The 16599-nt window shown below is 38.0% G+C and overlaps 1 protein-coding gene across 1 annotated transcript in view; it reads right to left on the reverse strand.

Moving 5' to 3' along the window:
* The window catches only part of GRM8 (glutamate metabotropic receptor 8), a 497152-nt gene that overhangs the window by 165707 nt on the left and 314846 nt on the right, over nt 1–16599 (reverse strand). Inside the window, exon 6 of the mRNA XM_032221399.1 lies at nt 2931–3131. Within this exon, the coding sequence (XP_032077290.1) occupies nt 2931–3131 (201 nt within the window). The remainder of the gene's footprint in view (nt 1–2930; nt 3132–16599) is intronic.

Genomic DNA, 16599 nt, shown 5'->3' on the forward strand with positions numbered 1-16599 from the left:
CAATTTACAACTGTTCATTTGAACTGTTCATTACAACTGTTCAAAGTTACAATGGCAGTGAAAAAAGTTATTTATAACCATTTTTCACACTTACGACCATTGTAGCATCCCCATGGTCACATGATCAAAATTCAGGTGTTTGGCAATTCGTTCATATTTATGATGGTTGCCATGTGCCAGGAACATGTGATCTTCTTTTGCATCCTTCTCACAAGCAAAGTCAACGGGGAAGCTAAATTCACTTAACAACTGGGTTACTAATTTACAGCTTCAGTGATTTGCTTAACATCTGTGCCAGGAAAGATTAAAAAATGGAGCAAAATCCATTTAACAAATGTCTTACATTACATAAATTTTTGGCTCAAGTATGGTCGTAAGTCAAAGACAACTTGTATTCTCACTGATGATGTTACTTAGTAATGAAATATCTGCAAGCAAACAACCACACACAGCACAAAGGACTCCACAACTCATCAAAATAACAGAATCTTCCCCCATGTCTGATAATATAAAGAGATAAAGTATCCATTTAAATGTTTGTATGTCTGAATACAACAACACCAATTGCTGTCCATAAGTTATTTCAGGTACAGTATTTGGTTTTGGTATATTTAATGTAAAACAAGAGTTGTTAATTTAAATAACTTTAATTACATTTAATATTGCTAGTAATCTATTGTGGTCAGGTTAGTAATTCTCATTCATATATAAGTAATAAACAATTCAAGTTTTTGATAATATCTATAGCAACCAAATGAAAATATTTTCTTTATATATTAACCCCAGGAACTTCTATTAGTCCCTATCCTAATGATTATAATATGAATTTGTCTACACAACCATTGGAAGGATAGATAGATGGGTAGATGAATGGATGGATGGATGGATTTTTTTTTTTGCCTTTGTGGAGACAGGATGGGCATGCATCCAGTCTGTGGGCCTCCAGTTTGACACCCCTGGTATAGAGGAAGCCCCTGCAGTTTTCTTTTTCAGAAGTGGTTTGGCATTGCCTCCTTCCTAGGGCTTAGAGAGAGTGGCTAGCCCAGGGACACTCAGCTACCTTTATGCCTAAAGCACTACTAGAACCCATAGTCTTCTGGTTTCTAGCCTAATTATGTCTTAACCAGTACAGCAAACTGGTTCTCTATATAGGAATATAACAATCTCAAAATCACAACAATATAAAGATTGGCCCAGACTGAATCTTAGAGTTGATGCAGTAAAATCAATTAAGTGATTCATGAATTAATACTCCTTCTCTAAATTCAGTTATGTTTGCATCTAACTCACAATGTTTTGAATGAAAACAAATATGAAATCAATAAAATAAAATAAAAATAAACAATGCATTCTTGCTATTATTGTATTTGTTATATAAAGTCTAACATTCCTTTAGTGGAAATTACAGAAAGGGAAATCAAAGAAAGATGAGATACTTTTACTACAGCAAATGTGCCTATTGAACAAATGTTTGGAGGGTTGCCTGCTTGTTTGTTTGGCTTCAGGAAAAGCATCAGAAACACACAAACAGTTTCCATTTGGAAGCTAAATTGAAAGCGACCTTGTGCTTTTTAAAGGAAGGCTAGCAGCTGAGGTCACTAGAGTATAGTCTAATAGTGCTGCTCTGCCTATAGTTTGCAGGCATTCTGCAAAAAGAATATTATTACACAGATTATCCTGGCTTTCCCTTTGAAAAATGTATAAAACATAATCCAACAGCAGGAGAACAATGAATTTTCAGGAGGGAGCAGGTGCTTTATTTCACCTTCCCCTTCTCCTCTTCATCCTAGGACCCATTAAACATTAAACTTTGACTTAGAAACTTTTATTGATCACACCAACGGAACACTAATTATATTTTCTCAGCATGGAGATGCCGACAGTACAATATTTCATAGAGTTTGACTTAGAAGTGAGAGAGAAAACTCAATAGTATGTATCATTTTTTGCTTAATTGCTGAGGTCAAACATAATTCTTTGTAAAGAACAGTAACAATAACCGAGTTACTTAGACTTACTGTGAATAAGCAATACACAAATATATATATATATATCATTTGCTCATGCCTATAATCCTCTCATTGAGTAAGCAAGTAAGACTAACTACATCAGGTGTGTCAAATTCGTATTGTGATGGCAGCATCTCATGACGTATCGGGACTTTTCCTCCCTTCGCTAAACCAGACGTGGGCATGGCCAGCACATGACGTATTCGACCCATGGGCCGGGAGTTTGACAGCCATGAACTACATAGAACAAACTAGAAAAAGTTTGCTTAGTATAATTCCTGAATCTTCGAGTCATTACTATTAAACAAGTTGAGATTTTTAAGCCACCAGTAAACCAACATTACCACCAACTGAATATCATTCCTTCCTAAATAGTTTGGAGTACTCATGCAAAGAATGGACTAAAACCAACATTTTATCCATAGTAACCTAGAATAAATCAAGCATGCTAACAATATAGCATGTGTAACAATGAAGTATCATAATAGAAATATTCAGAAAAAAATGATGCTTCTATCAACATTCTGTATCTATGGAGACATCATTAAGCTATTTTAAAGACAATTAAAACTAAAGAGTGCATGATCTCTGTCTGTCTCTTCTTTAATTAGTATATTATCTATCACAGTTATAGAAGCATTACATAATTTGTTTTTAGTGGAGCAATTTTCGATTTGTCTATTTGGCTTGACATAAATTTATGTTTAATATCTACCTTTTGCAGGCAAAACTTAACATCAGCTTAAAAAAGAAGGAAAGGTGCTCCTTCATTTTGTTCTTTTTTAGAAAGAAAAAGACAGAGAGAGAGACAGAGGCAGACAGAGACAGAGAGAGACCGATATATGTTTCCATAAAGAGTTTCTTTGTGCACTTTGTGGCAAATGAAAAATCTAGCACAGATAAAAAATAATATGAACTTACCATTGAAATTCACTGCCCGGATGTAACTAAGCAACTCTTTGCCATCAATTGTGCTCATTCGAGGACAGAGTCCAATGTACCCAGGGCAAAGTTCTTTATGCATGTTGTGTAATGCATATGCCATTGAATATACCGCATCAATGACAAACTGAACCTTTCCTTCTTGTTCATAAGAAGAATCTCTTGCAATTCGTTCCAATCCTGTGAAAAAGAAGAGAGACGAGGAATCATTTTACTAGCCGAGACACTGAGGCAAATCTATGTATTGAATATTCCGTGTTGTACAAGAAGGTTGTGAACTCAAAATTAATTGCACATTCCTGGCAGATTGAATGCTTCGACACAGTTGATATTCACAATATATTTCAGCTGAGGAAATTAGAAGAAGTAGTAGCTGGGGAAAGTAGCAACTTATTTTGGAAACGAAAGGAAAGGAATCCTAGGAGGCTACTGGGATTAAATACTTCTGGATGGACTCAACATTCAGTGTTGTGTAAAACAGTTTTTTTAAAAAAGTTGGCAACTGTAACATGTTGTACTTGACACATCTTAAAGTTGCCAAGTTTGAACAACACTGGTGCAAACCAATATACAAATCTAAGCTAGAAAGTCTTCCTCAACATAAAATTTATAGAAAGTTCAATAATTAGAACTGTACACTAATCAAAAATTAAGTTTTTATTCAAACATTAATTTGGGAAGAGAACATTAAATGAAGTAAATATTAGTTACATTAAATATAACTAAATAAAAATCTACACCACCCTTACACATGCACATGATTTTAATCAGGCCATTGGATGAAAAAAAATGCTTTCATTTTTAATCACAAAGAAGTATCTGTTAGAAGATTACTGTATTTGCCATTGTCTTATAAATTAGGTGTAGAATGAGGAATTATTTTAAGAAACAGAACCTACTCAGAATACTGTTTCCAAACTCTTTGTTTTCAGCTAACTAATTCTTTCAGAATAGCTGGCTGACTATATTTAAACTGTTTTTATAGCATTTGAACAATTCAAATTTAATTTAAATGGGGAGACTACCTTTATATTCTCCCCATTTATTCCCGTGGTTGACAAACCACTTTGGAAGGAAAGTGTGTTTCCAGGTGGGGCCATTATTTGTATAAAAATAGTGTATTGTTTCTACTTCTAAGCCAGTATTGGCTGGGTGGAAAATTTGCAGAAGTCCATACATCTAAGAATATGTCTAAGAATTGCCCAATTTCACAACACTGTTTTAAATGAAAACTATTATAGATTTAAATTAAGGCCTACATATAACTCTTTTAAAGATGATCTTGACTGATCACATACAGGGGTGGAATTCTACTGGTTCGGACTGATTCGGGCAAACTGGTAGCTCCAACCATCATCTGGGAGCGAACCAGTTCATTCCAATGATGAAGTGGGCCCATCCATCTGTGACCCGTCAAAAGGGCGAACGACAAAACCGCGCCCGACTAAACCACCTTGCTGACGTCATCAACGCGGCTATAACAGCCAGCACGGAGAAAGAAGTGTGCTTTAAATAGCACGTTGAAAGAAAGCCGATTCAACTTAAGGTAAGGGTTAGATTTAGGATTAGGTTAAGGGTTAGGGTTAGGTTTAGAGTTAGGTTAAGGGTTAGGGTTAGGTTTAGGGTTAGGGTTAGGTTAAGGGTTAGGGTTAGGTTTAGGGTTAGGGTAAGGGTTAGGATTAGGTTTAGGTTTAGGGGGGTTAGGTTTAGGTTTAGGGGTTAAGTTTAGGTTTAGGGTTTCTGTCTCCGCGCTGTTGTCGCCCTGTTGATGACGTCAGCGACGTGGTTTAGTCAGGCGCGTTTTGTCCTTCGCCATTTTGTCAGTGAACCCATCCATCCACCCCTGCACTTAACTATAACCTATATTTTCTCAGCGGAGTTGTGTGGCAGAACAGATTGCCACGCCTCAGCTGTTTTCCTCCCCAGCAGTAATGTGGAAAGTATTTTTCTCAAAACTGTGCATGCACGATCACCAAACCAGTTGTTAAATTGGTAGGATCCCACCACTGCTCACATAGTAAGATTTTTTGATAATTTGGCCACCTAGTATTATTCCATTTATGGTATTAGTTGCTGATATTCTCACACAAAAATCAAATTGGTCATACATAACAGATACAGATTAACATTAAGTATAATTATCAGAGGCCAGAAAAAGGCAATTTAGGAAGACAAATATTTGATATACTTAAGGAGAAGCCGTAAGTGTTTATCTCTGAATCATTCTAGCTAATCACATTCTTAATTAACTCTGAAGAGTAACTTCACTCTGAAGAGTGAAGAAGGCTTCAAGCTCTTCTTAGGGTTATCTGCTGAAAGGGCTAAGCTTAAATGAATTGAAAAAGACTTCCAGGACTGCTGGCTACTCTAAGAAGTCATGTGTTTTACACTCACCAATCTTACTATTTACAGTATATTATTCAGCGTACGATCAGGGCCTTAAAAGCAGATCTGAGAATAAAGGCATAAGCCAACAAATGAATAGCAGACCTGTGAAAGCACAAGTATATTTTTTCACTTCATTTGGCAGTTGCAACTCATTTATTTTTCAGATTGATGTTTGCCAGATAAATGACTGTCTCTGGACAGCCATCCTATTCATATAAGTACTTTCTGGGTCCAGATTAAGGGTTCAATGATATCAAAATGACAGCACAACTGGGTAATCAAGTTCTGCCCCCTTTTAACACATCTCACGCATGTAAAAGGGGCAGGGCTTTGATAACCCATTGAATTCAAACTAGCTAACTTCTCAAATTAAACAGGTAGAAAAGAGGAAATGAATCAGTGACATTATGGGCAGTTAAATTTCCAAAGTCCCTCCCCAGTTTTCTATATGCACTAAAATCTAGATATGACAAACACCCTAAATATTCCACACATTTTTGTACATTATACCTCCATTTTCAATGTCATCTTTAAATGGTTTTACTCAATAGATATAAAGTCATCCAGAAGAAAATCATGTTTGTTCTTTATCACTACAAAAAATATAGGGAATGTAATGTTCCACTCCAATATGTCCTCAGTAAACACTCCTCTTTTAGTCATAAACATGCATCTTGTAAATCTTAAAGCTTCAACACATTTGTAACAGAAAATCAATCAGAGCTATTTCCCAATGTCATCAGTAAACTCTTCAAAGCAAAACAAAAATGAAGCTATTTGCATGGAAGTAGAAATGCAAGAGGGACAAGGGTTGTCAGAATGAGATCAGATCATAGGTGGTATTCAGCTAGTTCTGACAGCTTCTGGAGAACCTGTAGTGGAAATTTTGAGTAGTTTGGAGAAACAGCAAATAGGCTGCTCCCAGCTGATCTTCTTTTGTTGCCCTGAACAGGAGAATGCAGCTGGAAAGCAGGTTAGTGGGGTAGGGAGGGAATGGGGATTTTGCAGTATACCCCACGTCCACAAAGTCACACCCACAAAGCCATGCTCACCGAACTGGTAGTAAACAATTTTGAATCCCACCACTGGATCAGATGTAGTTTTAGGTTATTTTGAATTAACCTTGACCCTGGATATAACATATAATATAATATAACCCTGGCTTTAATATATAATATTAAATCAGAGCCTAGCTTCTATAAGTTTTACCAATCCCCTTTTCAAGTTTTGCTGATGCTGTATTTTCTCCTGTTTAATTAAGTAACATACTGTATTTCTGTGTTATGTGCGTGTATACACTGGGAAGCAGATAATGTGACCAATAAATTATGCTAATGATCTTAGGATGTCTCAACAAGCAGGATAGTGTTATAAAAACCAAATAATACAGGAGCAAATTTCATATGTCAAGAAAAATAGGCAAAATAAAGTGGGACAGTTCATACTGGAGATTTTAAATGAGAGGAAATCAGGGAACAAAATATATTTCAAATGCATCCATATGGAAGAGGCAGCTGGGGAGCACCTTGCAAGGTTACAGATTGTTCCACTATTAAATCCTTATTCCTAGCCAAGTGATACAGGCTGAAGTTAATACAAAAGAATCCCAGAAATCATACTCTGAATGCTTTCTCACATTATTTAACTGAATCATCTCCACCGCTTGATACATCTTCAAATCAAGTTCTCATGCCCCAAACTTGACTTTTTGCACAATTTAGGTTTTCTTTTTTACAATAAGAAACTGTATTTACATTGTTTTATTTTTCTTGGGACATGGTTTTAATGTCCAAATCTAGTCTACAGACCTGGAATTTTCATATCATCTACTATCTAAAACTAGGTTTCACCGCTTTAAAGCTTTTTTTTCAAAATCAGCAAGTCATGATGGTGTTGCCACTTGCGATTCTTAAAAAAATCTTAAAATGTGTGTCTTTTTATTTAAGCATAAATGGCAATTTTATGAATGGTCAATATAGTTTATATGTAGTTTCTTTGACAAAAATGTGAAAATTATTGGCCTTTACCTTATCCCATTTTATTGAGGTGATATTCCTCGGTGATTTCCATTAAATTATTAACCAGGTCTGACCCTACTTAGATTGGAAAACACATTTTCTGGAAGCAAAATACTAAAAATAATACTTAAAGTAACTGAAATTAAATTTCTTGACAAGCATTTATACAAACTGAACATTGTAGAAATATACAAAATCAGGATATGAATCTTTAATGATATCTAATTTAAGGAGAAATTATATTGTCTACTTCTCTAGGATTACTTTTCAGTCAAATTCAGAACTCATTCAAAGGTCTACTTCTTGGCTATAAAATTAATGGATAGCTAACCTCTTTATTTACAGCATAATCTTTTACTTTTTGAATCCCTTGCAATCCCCATAAGCCATATTGCAATATTAATTATAAAACAAACATATTAATTAACACAATATGTCCTTCTCTAATTATAGAATGATTGCAATAATGTGATTGGGCTTCCTCCCTCCTAAGAAAAACTGAAAGATTTAAGATTTTTTGAAGACACTGACTATCATTTCTCTTTCTAAATGTTTACAAGGAAAAAAAGAGCTGCTGAGAATATTATCTATCTAGTTGTTTCAAGGACCTAAACTAGTATAATTTAACTAGATGACAGTGACACATCAACCTAATTGGTTGTAAAATTTAATTATAGCAGTACTTTTCAAAATAAATGTTATAAATAAACATAGCTATAAAATGATGCATATTGTAAAAGCCATAAATACAAGTCAACCCAGCTACAAAAATGTATTTTATGTCAGTCTATTTATTAAATATATTTATGTCTTATGTCTTAATCTATTAAATATATTTGTGCTGAACTCAGGAAACCAAATTTTAACTTTCCTAATTTAAAGTAAGCCACTAGGTCCAGATACGCTACTGTAGTTCTTAGTCCACTTTTAGTTATATATCTTAGCAATAGAAATAGCAATAGCAGTTAGACTTATATATCGCTTCATAGGGCTTTCAGCCCTCTCTAAGCGGTTTACAGAGTCAGCATATTGCCCCCACAGTCTGGGTCCTCATTTTACCCAGCTTGGAAGGATGGAAGGCTGAGTCAACCCTGAGCCAGTGAGATTTGAACTGCCGAACTGCAGATAACAGTCAGCTGAAGTGGCCTGCAGTACTGCACTCTAACCACTGCGCCACCTCGGCTCTTGCATTTTCTATAGCCATTGTCAAGACACTTGGCTTGAGATAAAATTAGTGCCTTCAAAGATTATAAAGGAGTAAAAATTTAATTTATCAGTGGATTAAAGGGACTCCCTTACTGGAAACTGTCTGATACATTTAAATATATATCAGCTAACCTCAAAAGAGTTTTGATTGATTGGCTAGTCCAAAACCTTGGTAGGAAAAATATTTAAAGCTGAATCCTCATCTTCTATCTAGACCCCTTCCAGTCAGGCTTCAGACCCGGTTACAGCACAGAAACCGCTTTGGTCGCATTGATCGATGATCTCTGGAGGGCCAGAGATGGAGGACATTCCTCCATCCTGGTTCTCCTCGACCTCTCAGCGGCTTTCGATACCATCGACCATGGTATCCTTCTGCGACGACTGCGGGAGGTGGGAGTGGGAGGCGCCGTGTTGCGGTGGTTCTCCTCCTACCTCTCGGACAGGTCGCAGTCGGTGTTAGTGGGGGGGCAGAGATCGTCCCCTAGGCCCCTAACTTATGGGGTGCCTCAGGGCTCGGTCTTATCCCCCCTACTATTCAACATCTACATGAAACCGCTGGGTGAGATCATTCGCAGGCACGGGATTAGATACCATCAATATGCGGACGATACTCAACTGTATCTGTCCGCCCCGTGCCAACTCAATGAAGCGGCAGACGTGATGAACCGCGGCCTCGAAGCTGTTATGGACTGGATGAGGGTTAACAAGCTCGTGCTCAACCCAGAAAAGACCGAGTGGCTGTTGTGTTTCCCTCCCAGAGATTCGACCAATATTCCATCACTCAGGCTGGGGGGTCAAATTCTACACCCCTCAGAGAGGGTTCGCAACTTGGGAGTCCTCCTGGACTCACAGCTATCGTTTGACCACCATTTAATGGCTGTGACCAGGGGGGCATTCGCCCAGGTTCGCCTGGTGCGCCAGTTGCGACCCTACCTGAATCGGGAGGCTCTCACAACAGTCACCCGGGCCCTTGTGACCTCTAGGCTGGAATACTGCAACGTGCTCTACATGGGGCTGCCCTTGAAGAGCATCCGGCGACTTCAGCTAGTACAGAATGCGGCCGCGCGAGTGATTGTGGGTGCACCTCGGTTCACCCGCATAACACCTATCCTCCGCGAGCTGCGCTGGCTACCTGTCGATCTCCGGATGCGCTTCAAGGTGCTATTAGTCACCCATAAAGCCCTACATGGCAGTGGATCTGGATACTTGAGAGACCGCCTTCTGCCAATTACATCCCTGCGACCAATAAGATCACATAGATTAGGCCTCCTCCGTATACCATCGGCCAGCCAGTGTCGGCTGGCAACTACAAGGAGGAGGGCCTTCTCAGTAGTAGCCCCGACCCTTTGGAACGAGCTCCCCGTAGAGATTCGCACCCTCGCCACCGTCCAGGCCTTCCGCACAGCCTTGAAGAACTGGCTCGCCCGTCAGGCCTGGGGACAAGGATAGTTCCCCTCCCGAATGATGAATGTATGTTGTTTATTATTTTATTATATGTCTTATCTTAATGTCTGTATCTCCCCTTCCCCGATTTTATGTGAGCCGCCCTGAGTCCCCTCAGGGAAAAGGGCGGCCTACAAATATTAATAAAATCTCTAAAATCTCTCTAAATCTCTTCTTCATTTCGTTGTTACTTTCTATTTTTTACTACCCTCTTTGCTAAATAGAGCATGAAAATCTTGTAAAATATCATGATTGTTAAATGAAGCTACATAATCCATTTGCAATCTCCTAAATATAAACAAATATATCCCAAGTGTCCCCATATCAATTTCCATTTCTAAGATACAAATGACATTCCATCGAAATAAAAAGATAATTCTGTGACTGATGGACTTTAGTCTTTCCAGTTTTGTATCATATAAATTTCCAGAGCTAACAATTCATAGCCATTTAATTCAACAGTTAATCTAGGGCTTTATATCACTTTAATTAATACTGGCCAAATTGAACCTATTTGGATCATGGAACACAGTTCATTACACACTAGTTATCATTCCTGTAGAAAAATCACATTTATTTAAAGTTAAAGCTACAAAATATCTGACAGTAATTATACTTTGAAGTAAAAAAAAAGGGATTGTGTTTTATAGCCATCAAGTGTTTGGCAAAATGTAAACTCTTGTGATGGTGAGAAATGTTGCCAATAGTAATTCCACTTTCTCTCAGGAGTTCTATTATAAAGGGATTATAATAGTATGAACAGTTTAAATAAAATGAGAGACCACCATTACTATTTTAAAGCTAGAGATGTTAAAATGTACAGACCTACAGAGAAATTAAATGCAAGCATCCGAATCTTAGCCTAAAATTGAAATGTACCTGTTTGAAAAAGGGATATAATAGGAGGACTAATGGATGTTTTATTAAGTGATGGATAAGAAGATAAAGGTGTGTGAAAGAAAATGTATCCTTTTAGAGGGAGCCTTATTCACACATTTTTTGCTGAAATCCAAGGACATAATTCTGTTTATGGTTGTCCTTCTTTTCTCACATCTTTTCTCAATTTTCTTTCTAAATAAAACCAATTAAGGTGAAAAATATGGAGCAGCTGAACAATTTGGTTTTAGTCACAGCACCAAGCAGGCCTTTCCTTTTGAAAGTACAAGAATCTAATGAATTCATGAATCATCTGATATTGTTTTTAAAAGAAAGAAGTTCATGCAAACTTTTTGTCATTGTTCTTGGTCTGTAATTTATTCAGACATAACTCCCATTCTCACTTATAAACAATCAATTCCATGTGATTATCTCAATAGGATGACAGTGCAGTCCCATGCATATCTACTGAAGTCAAGAATATACAAGAAACATGCTATTACAAAAAATACCATATTACCACCAGCCAAATTAGACAAGGATTTTAACTGTATGCCAAAATGTGTCCTTCTCTGCTTTTTTGACTCAAAAACCTAGTAAGTTAGTTTTGAAGAAAGTGATTTTTTTCTTTTTTTAAAAAACCAAAGTATTAAAGGTAAAGGTTCCCTTTGCACATATGTGCTAATCGTTCCTGACTCTAGAGAGCGGTGCTTATCTTTGTTACAAAGCCGAAGAGCCAGCATTGTCTGAAGATGTCTCCATGGTCATGTAGCTGGCAAGACTAAACAGCAAAGGCGCACGGAACACTGCTACCTTCCCACTAAAATATTCCTATTTTTCTACTTGCATTTTTACATGCTTTCAAACTGCTAGATTGGCAGAAGCTGGGACAAGTAATGGGAGCTCACTCCATTATGTGGCGCTAGGGATTTGAACTACCAAACTGTCGACCTTTCTGATCAACAAGTTCAGTGTCTTAGCCATTGATCCGGTGCATCCCCCCTACCAAAGAATTAGTCCTAGGTAAACAATAGTTCATAATGGGTAATGAATTAATACAAATAATAAATTATATTTAAAAACAAAATTGCATTTCTCAAGAAAGACTACTGTGTTTCCCCGAAAATATGACCTGTCCTGAAACTAAAGCCTTGCCACATTTTTCGCATGGGCAAAAATATAAGCCCACCCCTGAAAATAAGCCCGATGGACAATCCCCCCTCCAGCCAGGCAGAGCACCGCTGACCTAGCAGTATCTCGAAGGCCCCAAGCTGCGGGAACGAGGTGGGGGCAAAGGCGCTCGTGTTGCTTGGTGCTTTTGGGGTACTGCTAGGTCAGTCAGCGGTGCTGTGCCCAGATGAAGAGGGGGATTGCCAGGCAGCTGCTCTCTTGCAAGCAGGTTCCTGAAGAGCCAGGCACAGCCTCAGGGTCGAATAGCTGTGTTTCACTGTTGCAACCTCTTACCTTTCCAGGTCTGTTGCGCTCCTCACCCTTTCGCCCATTGAATCCCCTTGTAAAAAAAACCTCATGAGTTCAACATGAGGGATGGCGGGGAAGAAAACCAGGCAGGCTGCCTTTACCATTGCGGTAAGGTGGGCGGTATTGGGCCGCGAGGCGTGCCTCTTACCTTTCCAGGTCTGTTGCATTCCTCCCCCTTTCACCCATTGAATCCCCTTGTAAAAAAAACCTCATGAGTTCAACTCGTGAAGTTTTTTTTTACAAGGGGATTCAATGGGCGAAAGGGCGAGAAATGCAATGGACCTGGAAAGGTAAGAGGCACGCCTCACTTCCCCCCCACCTGCCACCCCTCCCTAAAAGGATGGTGGGAAAGGGAACCAGGCAGGCTGTCTTTACCATTGGGGTGGGCGGTGTTTTTTTGTGTGAGAAGGAACAGGCAGGAGGGGATGATCGCATTGCTGGCCTGCTGCTGTTTTTGTGGCAGGCTCTTTTTGTGTGGGAGGGAAGGGCAGGCGGTGGAAGCACTTTGCTTCACCTGCCACTGTTTTTGCGGCGAGCCCTCTTTTTGCCCCGCAAGCTGTACTGGTAGGTGGTACAGTGGTAATGGCGGGGACCGGTTGAACATGCACTTAAATAGTTGGGAGTGGGCTTATTTGGGGGGGAGATCTTATTATGGTGAATGCTCTGAAAAGCCCGATTGGGCTTATTAGCAGGGCATGTCTTATTTTCAGGGAAACCCAGTAGTAAAGAGTTAAATGATTCAAAAACTTCCTACCGAGTCAAGTATATCTTTTAAAGTAGCCATCTGGTGTCCTCTAATGCAGTGTTTCTTAACCTTGACAACTTTAAGATGTATGGAGTTCAACTCTCTTAATTCCCCAGTCAGCACAGAGAATTGTTGCTTGGGGAATTCTGGGAGCTGAAGTCCACATATCTTAAAGTTGTTTGCTCTAATGCCTAATGACCCAAGTCTTTTTATCGGTTCAGAATATAAACAGAGGTTTTCCTCTGGAAGAAGAAGATTTCAATGAATATCAAAATCTTAAATCTTATTTACAGATTAACCCAGTGGGAAGGGACCTTGTAGGTTTAGTCCAACCCCCCACCCAAGCAGACCTTACACCAATTCTGGCAGAAGAGGCTCTTCTTGAAAGCTTCCAGTGATAAAGCTCCCACAGCTTCTGAAAGCAAGTTGTTCCGTTAGTTGATTGCACTCACTGTCAGAAAATTTCTCCTTATTTCCAAGTTGAATCTCTCCTTGTTCAGTTTCCACCCATTATTCCTTTTCTGACCTTCAAGTGCTTTGGAAAATAGCTTGACCCCCTCCTCACTGTGGCAGCCCCTCAAATATTGGAACCCTTCTATCATGTCTCCCATGGTCCTTCTCTTCACTAGACTAGCCATGCCCAGTTTCAGTAACCGTTCTTCATATGTTTTAGCCTTCAGAACCCTAATCATCTTGGTTGCTCTTCTCTGCACTATTTATAGAGTTTCAACATCTTTTTTTATAGTGCAGTGACCAAAACTGGATGCAGTATTCTAGGTGTGGTCTTACTAAGGCTTTATAGAGTGGTATTAGTACTTGGTCTTGATTGAAATCAAGTCCATCTGAGTCCTGTATAGCAAATGTTTTCAATAATATTAAAGGTATTCCTTGAGAAGTATATTTTCAAAATGAAGAGCTGTCTTTTACAATTGACTGGTGGTAATTTTGTCAATGCTGATCGTGTTATGTGGTACTCAAAATTTTATTGTACCCAAACAGCCTATTACTATTGGTACTATTTTCTTTTGCTACAGCATTCTCTTTCTATTTGAAAATCTTTGCCTTTTGTGGTTTCCTCCCATTCTTTCTCTTCTATTTTGCTGTCTTCAGTATTGCAACATTCATGGATTTTTTTTTCTTTCTTATCAACATTTGTTAAGTCTGGGGCATTTTGTGGAAGGCTTGTCTATTTGAATTCTGAAGTCCTAGAACACTTTAGCTTCTTAATTTTTTTATTATTTTGTCTAGTTTATAATGCCATTAGTTCTCACAAATCAACTTTTCCAGTTCTCTATTAAAATAAAATAATTAGCCATAGCTTTCACTGGGAATGAATTAGTTCCATGTGATATTTTAGGAATCAAAGAAAATAATTTGCCTATTATCACTGTCATAAGTAACATTTTCCATTAGCACAATTCCTCCATAGTTGGGAAGTTATATACAAGTACAGTGCCGACTGGCGACTACGCGGAGGAGAGCCTTCTCAGTTGCAGCTCCGACGCTTTGGAACGATCTCCCCATGGAGATTCGCACCCTCACCACCGTCCAGACCTTCCGCAGAGCCCTCAAGATCTGGCTATCCCGTCAGGCCTGGGGATAAGACCCTAACCTCGCCCCACCCGAATGCTGAATGAATGTTGTGTTTTACTGGTTTATTTTTTATTCACATTTTTTTTTCTTGTGTTTTGTCTTGCACTCCCTTCCTATTAATTGTAAGCCGCCCTGAGTCCCCTCAGGGAAAAGGGCGGCCTATAAATGTCAAATTTAAAAAAAAATGACTAAAAAAATGTGTGTATATGTGTATATTGTTTTTTTACCTTGATACACAGATCAATTTCTTATATACAATAGCATGCATAAAATGTACTATCAGACTCGCCCCCCAGTATATTCTATTTTTAGCATTTCTGGTACTCAGTTATAATAACTCTACTAGATATATGACCATATTTTTTAACATTATTATTTTTGGATCTTAATTAAATCATTTTCCCAATGCACCAGATTGAATGTGAAGATTTCTGGAATGTTGTTTAAGAAACATAATGTGATTATGCTAATAGAGGAAGGTATGAGTCTGTTTTTAGTTTAGTGTACCAGTTGTTTGATTAATTCATCCAATCATCATAAAGATCAGTGCATAAAATAACGATTGCTTGTCTGATGAAACATGCTCAAACTGCTGTATTTCAGATAATGAGCTTCATGGCATAAATTGAAATCCAACTTTAGAAATAATGACTCAGAGTTGCAATGAAATGCACACAGGTGCACGGAGGCATAGGTAGGTGCACAAATTGACACCAACTCTAATACAGAGGAAACAGGAGTCATAACAGCCAGTGTTAAAGACATTTAAATAGTTTTTGCAAATAATTATTCAGGATTTTGATGAGATGGCCCCTTTACTTCACTGTGCACATACAACTCAGATGTAAAATCTGAGATTCCCCTCTCGAATCATGTGGCTGTTGGTTTGTTTTATATGCCTTGTACTTCTTGTGTAGTTTTTGTGTTTCCCTTCCCCTCCTTGGGTTTGTGTGTCGCCCTGAGTCCCACTGGGAATAGGACGGCATATAAATAAAATGAAACTTGAAACTCGAAAATTGTGCCAAGGACTGAGAGTAAAATAGCAGGATCACAAGAAGGTGCTTCAACTCATGCAAACTCTTTGTACTTTGCTATAATGCATGTGATACCAGATATATACTCAATCTGAATAAGTGCCAAGAATTGTAGTTAGAGAAATAAACAAATACACACTGATATATAAGCAACCCTCAAAGTAGACCAGACTAGGAAATCAAAGCCATAAAATCCTTCTTTTATAATAAAGTGCTTTGGAAATCAGAATTTGCTTTCTCTCTCCCTCCCTTTATTTTGAGAGAACTAGGAAGAGTTTTCTCTGAGATGTTTACTTGGGTAACAGATCTAGCCTGGGCTCAGGTTTCATTTATCTAACCACTGTCTTTTTTGCACCTCCTGTTCCACATACTTTTTCTTCCCAGTACAATAAACAAGAAATCTTTTTATACAATTCAATAGCTACCACCTTATTTATTATTAAATTCAGCTTACCCATCTCTCATTGATCATGACATAAAATACAAAATAGAAAACTACATAATAACTAATAGTACACCAACAATTACAAGATTGTGAAGGCATTTTTGGCTTTGGTACCATTGACCAGAAGTCCCCCAAATAGCTCAACCACTTCATTATATAAAAATTAGCTTTCCCAAACAGAAGGAAATTTCAAAAGCAGATTACCATCTCATTAGTGTTCAGTATGAAATGAAAAAGCAAAACTATATACACTACTTTGTCATGTCCGAAGCAACTACTTTCAGACAATAAACTTTCAGAATATCCAACAATTATTTTAAGGGAGCATCCAAATTTTTCCAGAATTATTCCTTCACAAATAGGAAGAATGCTATATATAATTGCTATATAAAATTCTATATATAATTGCTATAGTTCAAGT

The sequence above is a fragment of the Thamnophis elegans genome, chromosome 7 (genome assembly GCF_009769535.1).
Source record: "Thamnophis elegans isolate rThaEle1 chromosome 7, rThaEle1.pri, whole genome shotgun sequence".
Taxonomy (NCBI): domain Eukaryota; kingdom Metazoa; phylum Chordata; class Lepidosauria; order Squamata; family Colubridae; genus Thamnophis; species Thamnophis elegans.